This window comes from Budorcas taxicolor, chromosome 11 (genome assembly GCF_023091745.1).
Source record: "Budorcas taxicolor isolate Tak-1 chromosome 11, Takin1.1, whole genome shotgun sequence".
In the NCBI taxonomy this organism is placed as follows: Eukaryota; Metazoa; Chordata; class Mammalia; order Artiodactyla; family Bovidae; genus Budorcas; species Budorcas taxicolor.
This window is the reverse complement of record NC_068920.1, coordinates 31,491,377-31,503,275: the sequence shown is the minus strand read 5'-3', so window position 1 is coordinate 31,503,275 and position 11,899 is coordinate 31,491,377. Positions and strand designations below refer to the sequence as shown.

Here is an 11,899-nt window from a genome sequence, read left to right as displayed (position 1 = left end):
TTTTACAGGAATCTTTGACAGGTTGTCAGTTGACTTATAATACATCTTTGCAGTAGAGTTCACAAAACTCTTTAGATAAACCATTGGTTACTGTACCTCTGTTAACTAGAACTAACAGCAATATTTGTTTTAATTACTTGCCTCCCTGCTTAAAGAAAAAGAAATCACGACATACTGATTAAAAATGTCCTTTCACTCATGTGTGAGTTAATATTTACTTTTCCATTCGTGCTCATGATCCTAAATTCAAATCCTTAAAATATAATGGCATAATAATTTTATTGTTCACATTATAATATGTTAACTTGCAGGAAACACACAAATAAACTGGCCTAAGCACTTTCCAGCTGTACAATGTATGAGTAACTGAGCCAAATTTCTGTACCTGATTTTTTTGAAGAGCACAAACATGACAGATCAGTTGTATCACCAATATGTACCAAACAAATTCAAATTTAAGGTTCCATGAATACTGTACATTTATTCAAATTTCCCTTATATTCCCTAGGAATGCACTGTTGAACACAACTTACTGGGCTTTTTCGTGTACCTTTTCCTTATACTATTCCTTCTGTTTTATAGGCTTCTCAGGTGGGACTAGTGGTAAAGAACCCACCTGCTAATGCAGGAGACATAAGAGACGTGGGTTCAATCCCTGAATTGAGAAGGCTCCCAAAGGAGCCTGATAAGCTACAGTCCAAGGGTCGCAAAGAGTCAGACACAACTGAAGCAACTTAGCACACGTGCACTCTGTTTCGCAAACAGTAAACAATTTGAGAAGTATAAACTCACTATCTCCAGTTTCTCTTTACCTATTTGTTTATGCCTCTGAAGAGTTCTTCAGATATCTTCAAATCAGAGCCTCCTTCACATCACCCTCCTCAAGGCCCTCTTTACTTCCTTGTTCCTCAAAGTATAGATCAGTGGATTTAGCATAGGAGTGACCACATTGTACATAATGGCACTGATCTGATCCTGGTCCATGGAGCTCCTTGAGGCAGGATGAATGTAAACAAAAACACCAGGGACATGGAAAAGAACAACTACCAAGAAATGGGAGGCACACATAGACAGTGCTTTATGAAGCATGCTGCAAGAGTGGGTCTTGAAGAAAAGATAGATAATAATATAGAAATAGGACAGGAATGTTAGAAAGCATGAACCCATGGCAATGGTGCCTGTGACAGTATTGACCAGCCACTGGTTGAGCTGAATGTTCTCACAGGCCAACTCCAGCAATGGCTAAACATCACAGAGGAAGTGATGGACACGGTTGGAACCACAGAAGTTTAACCAAGAGGTTATTACTGAATGCAGCAGAGCATGGTAAAAACCAATGATCCAGACAGTGACAGCCATCTGGATACAGACTTGAGGATTCATGATAAGAGTATAATGAAGTGGTTTGCAGATAGCCACAAAGCGGTCAAAGCCCATCATGGCCAGTAACATGGCCTCTGTGCTGCCCATGAAGTGGAAGAAATGAAGCTGGCTTATGCATCCCGAGAAAGAAATTGCTTTGTGGGTAGAGAGGAAGTCTTCAGCATCTTTGGCAGAGTCACTGTGGAGTAGCAGATATCTAGACATGACAGATTTCCCAGGAAAAAATACATAGGAGAATGGAGTCTTGAATCAGAGATGACAACCATGAGGATGGCTCCATTTCCAGCCAAGCTGACAATGTAAGTTGCAAGGAAAACCACAAAGACAACAGGCTGCAGTTCTTGGATGTCTATCACTCCCAGGAGGAGAAATTCTGTGACTGATGTTTGATTCAGCATCACTTGAAAGAGAAAAAATAACATATGGAATGCTATCTCTGATGGGAACCAGTGTCCTGCAGCTGAGGATTTCCCATCTAGACAATTTAGAGGTAGAGCAGTCACGTTTTAAGTAGTCTCAGAAGCGCAGTTTATACAATATTTGGACCACTAGATTATTAAATATTAACATTGTATGCTATTTATGGACTGTTACTCAAACGCTTTTGTTTTTTATTTGACATATCTTTTCAAATGTATATATATGTATATATATACATATATATATACATCTTTTCAAGAGAAAATCTTTTCTTTTTTCCAGGGATTCAGAACAAATTGCCAGCCTACCACCTTCTCTGATAAAGACTTGTCTTTTATCATCCTAAGATGTAACAGAGGGTAAATTATTAAGCTCTCCACCACACTACTGTCTCTTGAGTTAGTACAAAATCATTTGAAGGGTTTTTAACCTAAGAAAAATGGACAGTGAGGGAATAATAAGAGCTATAAAGAACTCTGAATGGAGATGTTAACATTAGAGTGCTTTCTATTAAAAGGAATCATTCAATATTTGGGAAACTCATGAAAGGAGAAGACAAAGATATGCTGTGACTAGAATTAAAAAGTGAATTTAGTAGGGAACATTTCTAGAAATCCCAATTATTTAATGTTAATGCATGTTTATTGAAGGCTGGCTTTAAGGAATTAAGAGTAACTTTCCTTGATAGCCATGTATATATTGTATATAGTTAAACTTAATCATTCTTGCTTATGATACACATATGACAAGCACTGCTTTTGGTTCTCTACTTACAAAACAAAATTGTATCAAAAATTCACTTGGGGTAAAAAACTTTTTCCTAACATTTAAAGAAAAGAGCAATGAGACTTTCTGTACTAAATACTTATCCCACTGCATTCTGAATATTTATCAACTATATATTTACTTTGAAAAATATCTAGAGATATGGCAATAAAAATGTAGCTAGAAAAAAGTCTTCATAATCCACAAACACAATGTCCATCATAAGATAGGAATTCAGCTCTAAATCCTTGGCATGTAAATTTAATATAGGCAGGAAAACGGAAAATATGGGCAACTCTCCAGCCTGTCTCCAGGTTTATTCTGCCTGATTGTTCAAATCCACAGTTAAGAAGGCTTCTCAGGTTGACATTTCTGAAAAGTAAATAGTAGAAAAAACTTTGAATAAATAGAGTAGAAAAGTATTTGACATGATAGTTTATATTGGAATTACAGTATAAGGCCTTCATCTGCTGAAACCTCTTCTTTCTAAAATTTTGCCCGTCTTTCATGATTCACAGGTCTTTAGATACTCAAACCCTGTGAGAGAGTGTCCCTGGGGTTTGGGAGGATTATTGAAAGAATAAACAAGTTACCTTTCTATACTTGCAATATAAGATAATTCTCCTTGGAGAATTCCTATCTTGAGTTCTATTTTTTTCATTGGTCCTATTTCTTTCCTTATTTTGTTTCTTTCTCAGTTTCAGAACCATAGACAGTACAGTTTCAAGGGCCTCAGGAATTCTTAAATTACCTTTCATTTCCTGGGACAGAGATATGGATATACTTTCTCAACTTGGGGAATTCCCAGGAAAAACTTTGTATAAAATGCTAGGAAATTGGGCAATGACAGTTAAGGAATGAGGGCCAGTCATATCCCATGGATCCATACAGAAAGATGATCATCTTTTAAATATTCTACTGATTTATTACTGTGGTTCTATGGAAAACAAAAAAAAAAAGGAAGAGGGAGAAGTAGTATTGCTTTTGTTCTTTCTAAATCTGACTCTTCACAGTTAGTAATAACGTTAAAATATTTTCTTTAATTTTGGGGTCCCAAAAATTCATACTTCTCTTGAAGAAAATGAGACTTGTCTCTCCAAAGTATCTTCGCTTCTTGCTGTATCATTTGTGTTCAGTTGCTCAAGTCACGTCTGGCCCTTTAGGCCCCAATGGACCCAGCAGTCTCCTCTGTCCATGGGATTTTCCCAGCAAGAACACTAGAGTGCGTTGTCATGCCCTCCTCCAGGGGTCTTTCCGACCTAGGGATCAAACCTGCATTTCCTGCTTTGCAGGCAGTTTTCTTACCTGCTGGGCCATTGGGGAAACTCTGCTGTCTTTGGTGCCAAAATAATTGTGGTTTTTGCATTGTTGTTTGATATTGTAATGTATTATTAAATTAGTGTCCTCAGCTGGTAAAGAATCCACCTGCAATGTGGGAGACCTGGGTTTGATCCTTGGGTTGGGAAGATACCCTGGAGAAGGGAAAGCTTACCCACTCCAGTAGTCTGGTCTGGAGAATTACAAATAAATAAACATTTATCATTGGGAATTTTTAGTTGTATTTAATTTTTTTCTATAAAAGCATTATTTATATTCAGAATTTACCTTGATACATTCTTTATGGATTGATTGCTGTGCCTAAAGACATTGATATTTTAAAAACTATTTAAAGCTGAACACACTTTATTTTTTTATTTTAATGTTTAATGTAGAAAATTTTTAAACATTCAGAAAAATGCAGACAGTGGTGTAAAAACCCTCTTGTAGCTATCATCCTGCTTTGACATCAACATTTTGCCAATATTGTGCCAAATATCTATAATTCCTTTTTTTCTGGAATAATTTAAAGAAAGTTTTAGACATTGTGTATGTATTGTGTTATATAAACTATGCAATCATTTATTTCAAATGTAAATATTTATTATGCTCTCAAATTTATGAAGACATTTTTATAAAACATATCCACCATGCTATTATGATACTTCCCACAATTATCAACATAGCACAAAAACACAAATAAATAGAAGATTCTGAAAAATGAGGCATTAAAAATGAAAAAATGCATAGAATCAGTTTCCACTCTCTTATTCATGGTGATGATACTGGCAGTATTGATGGGGAAAGAGCTGAGGATAGAAATTTGTAACATAATTCTAATGACAAAAAGATGATACTGACTATAGTAAAGCTGATGGTGAGAATCTTCATTATTAAACCAGTGATAGCCATGGAAATGATGGTCAAAATGGTGGTAGTGATGAGAACAGATGACTAAGTTTCAATACTATTAGTGTTATAAGTCAACTTTAAAGAACAGCTCATCCAATCCACTCTTAAGTATACTATTTTTAGCTAATATACCTAGTTATATATAATATTTATGGTATTCATATATATATGTATATATTTGTATATATGAGAAGGAAATGGCAAACCAGTCCAGTATTCTTGCCTGAAGAATACCACAGACAGAGGAGCCTGGAGGGCTACAGTCCATGGGGTTGCAACAGTCCTGCATGACTTAGTGACTAAACCACCACAACCTGAAGTGGGCTTCCCTAGTGGATCAGACTGCCTGCAAATGCAGGAGACCCAGATTCGATTCTTGAGTCAGAAAGATCCTCTGGAGAAGGGAATGGCAACTCACTCTAGTATTCTTGCCTGGAGAATTCCATGAACAAGAGAAGCTTGATGGGCTACAGTCCATGGGTCACAAAGAGTTGGCCATGACTGAGTGACTAACAATTTCACTTTGAGATATTACTGATACATTTTGATATAATAATATAGATAATACATAATATATAAACATAGAGCTAGCAGTTAAAGTGGGTTCTAAAAAGTAGTTCTCCTATTTCTATTTAGTATTCTTTATGCTATAGCATATCTGTACTGTGCAATAGCCTTGGTGTTAATTGACTCACTTTATCAGTGTGGTGGTGAAGAGTGTGATTTTTTTTCCCCAAAACACTTGTTTCTTGGGATTATTCCTAATGCTATGAACTCTATGCCCAGAACCTTTTCTGGGGAACTCTCCACATCCTTATTTCTTAGACTATAAATGAAAGGATTGAGAGTGGGGGTTACCAGGGCATACATGATAGCAGCACCAGCTCCCCAGAGGCATGAGAAGCTGACGGGGACTTCAGGTAGGTGGCAAAGACTGAGCTGTAGAAGAGGATGACAGTGGAGAGGTGGGAGCTGCATGTGGCCAGGAATTTCTGTTTGCCCTGTGCTGATGGATCCTGAGCTACAGCAAGGAAAATATGGGCATAGGAGCTTATGATGCAGAGGAGAGGAACAATTCCTAAGAGTCCTGTCAGAACCATCATCAGGTCCTCACTGAGGTGGGTATCAGAGCAGGAAAGTCTAAAGAGTGGTCCAAAAGCACAGAAAAAGTGGGGAATTTCTTGATTATTATAGAATGAGAACTGGGATAGCAACAGGGCATGGACAAGAGAAACAGAGTGGGCCACTCCCCATGACCCACCCACCAGCAGTGCACATCTGCAAGGAATCATTAGGAGTGGGTAGTGCAGGGGATGGCACATGGCAGCATAGCGGCTGATAGTTGTGGCTGTCAAAAGCAGATTGTCTGCCGGGGGCCAGCGTGAGGAACTCCGCCCATGGCAAAGGTCATGAGGAAGGAGGCTTGGCATATGCAAAGGCGTGATCAAGCCTCAGGAAACCCCCTGTTCCCGAGCAGCTAACCCCAAAACCAGAGTCTGTTTTATGCTCTCACCTACACCTCTGACTTTACGGGGGGCTCTCCCCCATAACCGTTTCTCTCGGAGAAGGAGTAAACGTGCAGCTCCAAGGCAATAAAAATTCTTGGGCGTGACAAGAGTGTTTCAGCTTACGGATTCCTTTGAAGGTTATCTAGCCCACCTGTATAGGTTCGTCCGGCCACATGTGATTGTTTATAGCCTCCCAATCTGAAAGGCACGAGATGTTTTAGACTTACTAAAGGCAATTTCTCTTGTGGAGTTAGAAATTATTAGTATAATGGGTTGGTTAGGAATTATATTGGTGAAGGGTTTTTCATTTGTTGTGTCAATAATTGCTGCTAATTCCCTGCTCTGGGTGGGACAAGGATGTCTCAGGTCAAACCTCTCTGCTGACAGACTAGCTTGTGTGACAGGATTATCCATACTCCTGCCGCATGATTGTTTACTACCTCTCAACCATAAACTGCACAGAGAGTTTTGGAGTATTTGGAGAGTCTTAATTAGCATAGGGCTTTTTCTTCTTGTTGAGTCAATGATTGCCGCCAGGCCTCCATATCCTTAGGCACTTGGGAATATATTAATCAATGTATTTGGAATATAGCAAAGGAAATATAGTAGTTTTTAATGTTAGCAATACTAGACTTTTTGAGTTAACGGATTTTCTCTTTTGTAATAGATCACTGTGCTTTGTTATAAATCACTGTGTCCTTGCTATGTAAAAATGTAACTTTATCATATCTTAATACTAAATAGATCTTAAGGGGAGCATTGGTGAAAGGATTTTCATTTGTTGGGCTGATGTTTGCTGCTAAATCTCCATGTTCCCTACACTTATAATGAATATAACTAGCATATAGGAAGAAATAAGTATTAACCTTTAAGCATATAGGAGAAATAAGTATTAACCTTTAAGACTAATCATGTTAACCTTGGGTTAAATAAATTCCTTTCTTGATTGTAACTCACTACACCCTCACCCTATAGGAATGCAGCTTTATTTGGAGGGTGGTGCCTGGTTTGAGAAAAAACACCCTTGGAAGAGATAAGTTTTTTGGTTATCAGAAAGAAAGGATCATAAAATGTCAGCAGGTCTCACTCATGGCCAGAAGACGATGTAATATCCCTAAGACCTTTTTTTATACATTTATGTGAAGCACCTGATTTTGATAAAGGTCAGGACTGCTGACCCCCGCGTGACTCTGTATTCATCCCTACGTGTAACAAAAGGTATATAAGCAAACCCAAAACTAAAGAAATCGGATCAGTTTCCGGAAAGACTGATTCCCCCATGTCGCTTCTTTCTTGCTCCCGTTTTTCTGGCTGAATTCCCATCTGGAGCATGGATGCTATTCCATGTAATCCAAGTTATTCAGCCTCTTTTTCTCCACTAATCTTCCCACTACACTATCCATTTCTAATCTCTCTATATCTGTGATTAAATATGTATTTTTCCAAAGATGCCGACTCCGTCCCCCCACCTTCAAATCACCCTGGATCCACCGGGGCTGAACCCCGGTAATTGTCCATATCAGCAAAAACTGCAAAGAAATTTAATTGGGCCAGACACTCAGAGAAGGAGGTCGATCTGTTGCTGGTCCACAAAGTCTCCAGCATTTTGGGGGCTGTGGTGGTAGTGAAGCAGAGATTGACCAGGGAGAGCTGGCTGAGGAAGAAGTACATGGGGGTGTGGAGGTGGATGTCAGCACCAATAGCCAGCAGCAGTAGCAAGTTTCCTAAGAGATGCAGCAAGTAGAGGGCCAGGAAGAGACCAAAAAGGAGCTGTGGCTTGTCTGGGTCACTGGAAAGTCCTGAGAGGACAAAGGCAGGGTTTTTGCTGCAGTTCATTTCAGGTCTTGATGGGCTACAGAGAAAGAATTAGCATGAAGAGGATTCACTACAGTTAGCTAGAACCTTGCATCCTTTCTCTTGGCAATGGGCTTTGCTTATACTACCTATGTGAGGGATGGATAAACAACTAAAATAGCAATGGGGAGGACAAGGGTTGTACCTCACAAAGATGGTCCAATTAAGGAGACATCTAGGTAAGAGAACGAAAGAAACAACAGAGACGTCCTGTAGTTATGAGGCATAAAAGTTTCCTTAATAAAATTTTGTGTGATTGGTACTTAACTACTTGCTTGTGAATCTGTTTTCTTCTCAAGACCACGAGTCTTTCAAGGCAGAAACAACATTTCAGTACTTAGCTCAGTGCCTGGCACAAAAAAGGGGCTCAATAAATACTCCCACCCACCATCACAGTGACTATTCTAGTTCAAGGTTTGTGATTGGCTGGAGAAATGTTATCCTCCTAACTATTTTAACATGGATCTTGCCCCATCCAATACGTTCTCCATACTGTGGTCAGAGTGATCTTTTTTTTATAATAAATAAAATCTCATCATGTCACTTCTTTATTTAAAAAATGGTTTCTACCCATGGAACTCTGTTCAATATGTGGCAGCCTGGATGTGATGAGAGTTTGGGGGAGAATGGACACAAGGGTATTTATGGCTGAGTCTGTTTACTGTCCGTTTTTACTATTACAACATTGTTAATAGGCTATAAAGTGAAGTCGCTCAGTGGTGTCTGACTCTTTGCAACCCGTGAACTGTAGCCCACCAAGCTCCTCCGTCCATGGGATTCTCCAGGCAAGAATACTGGAGTGGGTTGCCATTTCTTAGTGCAACATAAAATAAAAAGTTTAAAAAAGAAAATGAAGAAAATAAAATAGATAAGCAACAAGGATATATTGTGTAGCACAAAGAATTACATTATCCTGAAATAACTTTTAATGAAGCATAATCTGTAAAAATACTGAATTACTATGCTGTACACCTGAAACCACTATAATTATTAGAGGAATGTAGATTAAAACTACAATGAGGTATCACCTCACACTGGTCAGAATGGCCATTGTTAAAAAATCGACAAATAACAAATTCTGAGGAGGGTATGGGGAAAAGAGAATTGTCCTACATTGTAGATGGGAACGTAAACTGGTATAACCACTATGAAAAACCATATGAAGGTTTCTCAAAAAACTAAAAATAGAGCTGCTATAGCATGTATGATTCAGCATTTCCACTCCTGGGCATATACTCAGACAAAACTCTGATTCAAAAAGATACATGCACCCCTATGTTCATAGCAGCAGCACTATTTACAACAGTCAAAATATAGACACAACCTAAAAGTCCACGGACCGATGAATGGATAAAGAAGATGTGTTATATAAACTTATATATATTATCATACTAGGTGAAGTAAGGATGAGATGGTTGGATGGCATCACCGACACAATGGACATAAGTATGAGTGAACTCTGGGACATAGTGAAGGACAGGGAAGCCTGGCATGCTGCAGTTCATGGGGTTGCAAAGAGTCAGACACGACTGAGTGACTAAACAGCAAAAAAGGTGAAGTAAATCAGAAAGAGATAAATACCATATCATATCGCTTATATATGAAAAACCCTACCATATCTGACAAAGCTCATTTGGTTTTGAGCTTCATGTCACCAGCTTCATCTCACACCACAGTCCGTTATCATCTGCTCCCAGCAACACTGTCTGCAGTGCATTGCCTCTTATGGACCATGTTCCTTCTCATCACTGAGTCAGCTCTTGCTCATCCTTCTAACCTTGGCTCTATTGGTGACTTTCTTAGGAAAGTCTTCCATGGCCTCTTTGACAAAGACAACCCTTCCTTTCTAGGCTCTCATGGCACCTTGGTCAATTGCTGAAGTTGTAATATGGAGGATGTAATCACATTTATTTTGTTTAAATATTTAAGTTATTTAGTTAATGTTGGTCTCCCTAACAATGTTTTCCTCTCTTATGTATCTCTAGTACTTGGAATGCTAAATACGGTATTTGTCAGAAAATGAATAAACTGGTTATTGAAAAGTGAAGGCAGGAGAGGATGATACATTGTCTTCCCCTAGAAGTCCTCTCCATTTTAAGAATAAACGTTTTTACCAACAAAATATTGTCCTAGCAACATGGGTTGGAAACATTGATCCATCTAATTCCTTCATCCATCAACTTTAGACCCACGGCTAGAAATTTTATTTCCTATAAAATGTCCTTCATTTCAGACCCTTTCTCACCTTTTAAATTGTTATCCTTTTTGAGATTTCTCTAATCAACTCACTTCTGGTTAGTTTCACGTTTCATCAGCAGCTTAACATGCTTCATTGTTCCTATTCTCTAGTAACTAAAATCCACGCCATTGTCATCCATGCCATCAGCATCTGAAACAAGTTTTGAGGGGATATGTGCATACATATAGCTTATCCACATTTGTGTACAGCAGAAACTAACACAACATTGTGAAAGAAAGTGAAAGTGGAGTTGCTCAGTCATGTCCGACTCTTTGGGACCCTGTGGACTGTAGCCTACCAGGCTCCTCCATCCATCGGAGTTCCAGGCAAGAATACTGGAGTGGGTTGCCATTTCCTTCTCCAGGGGATCTTCCCAACCCAGGGATTGAACCCGGGTCTGCTACATTGCAGGCAGACGCTTTACTCTCTGAGCCACCAGGGAAGTCCATTGTAAAGCAATTATATTCTAATTAAAACACATTTAAAGCAATTATATTTTAATTTTAAAAAATCTGCATTCAGGAGACCCACCATGTTGACTCCTTTCCAATCTCCTTGGCTGGTTACTGCTCTTCCTCCTTATTATCCACTTTTGTGCATCTCCTCTTCTCTGTCTTCTAGTTCTTCTTTTTTTTATAGATATATAAAGATATAATTCTCCAATTATACCTTTAATTTCAACTTATTTTCCTAACTCTAGACTTACATATTTAACTCCCAACTACACAGTTATACAGTAGCAATTTAACGTTTTAATATATTTTACAGATGGCTTGATTTATGTACCACATTGGAAACAGATACACAAAACGTTATGCAGTTCATCAAGTGCAGAACTTGAACTCTCTATGGTCCACTTGGAAGGCTGATCCCATTACTCCACTTGCCAAATGATGTCTTCAGCTCCTGCCTCTGGCTTCCCTAATCTCTATAAACGGTGACCTTAGAAATATTCATTCTATCCAGTGATATTGCTGAGTAGATGGGAAAGAACAAAGAATCCAGGGCCTTGGCATACACTGATGAAACCAGGCAAAGAAAATGTAGTTTAGAAGCTGAGCATTATCAATATTTATCTCTTTTGGGATCAGAAAGATTTTAGCAGCAGAAGAAATCATTTTGGCCTTAGAGACAGTGCCCAAAGTTACTCATTAGAAAAAAAACTGTAGGAATTTTCTGTTGAGAAAATTTCCTATAGATAGGGTTGAGGAATGAAATCAACAATCAAACAGAAGTCTAACATTGATTTGGACGTGGAATTAGAAAGATGACTTCAAACTCACAATTTTATCTAGTCACTGCCCTCTCTCCTTATATGAGAATAGTTTGCAAAGACTAACATACAGCCATCCATAATATGTTATGTGTGTCCTTTTGCTTTTATTTTTCTGAGAACTTTTGTCATACAAATATACTGAAATTTAACGAATTGTTTCATACATCTGTTGATAAAGTCATCTCAGTTGAGACTTGAAACATTAAACAGCGTCAGTGTTTCTCT

At 38.4% G+C, this 11,899-nt stretch overlaps 1 protein-coding gene and 1 pseudogene across 1 annotated transcript; both read right to left on the bottom strand.

The window, feature by feature from the left end:
- Positions 1–867: 867 nt before the first annotated feature.
- Positions 868–1,781, bottom strand: LOC128055576 (olfactory receptor 12D1-like; annotated as a pseudogene).
- Positions 1,782–5,651: 3,870 nt separating this feature from the next.
- Positions 5,652–8,141, bottom strand: LOC128056561 (olfactory receptor 1361-like). The gene is made up of 2 exons (XM_052649352.1): positions 7,808–8,141; positions 5,652–6,163 (listed from the first exon to the last, which is right to left on the bottom strand). The coding sequence occupies exons 1-2, from the start codon at positions 8,139–8,141 to the stop codon at positions 5,652–5,654; spliced, it is 846 nt and encodes a 281-aa protein (XP_052505312.1).
- Positions 8,142–11,899: the final 3,758 nt, after the last annotated feature.

Excerpts from the sequence above, each read along its gene's own strand:
- LOC128056561 (XM_052649352.1), bottom strand. The coding sequence starts at position 8,141 with ATGAACTGCAGCAAAAACCCTGCCTTTGTCCTCTCAGGACTTTCCAGT. Across the intron at positions 6,164-7,807 it reads TGATATGGACAATTACCGGG|ACAATCTGCTTTTGACAGCC; the intron begins GTTCAGCCCCGG and ends GGCCCCCGGCAG.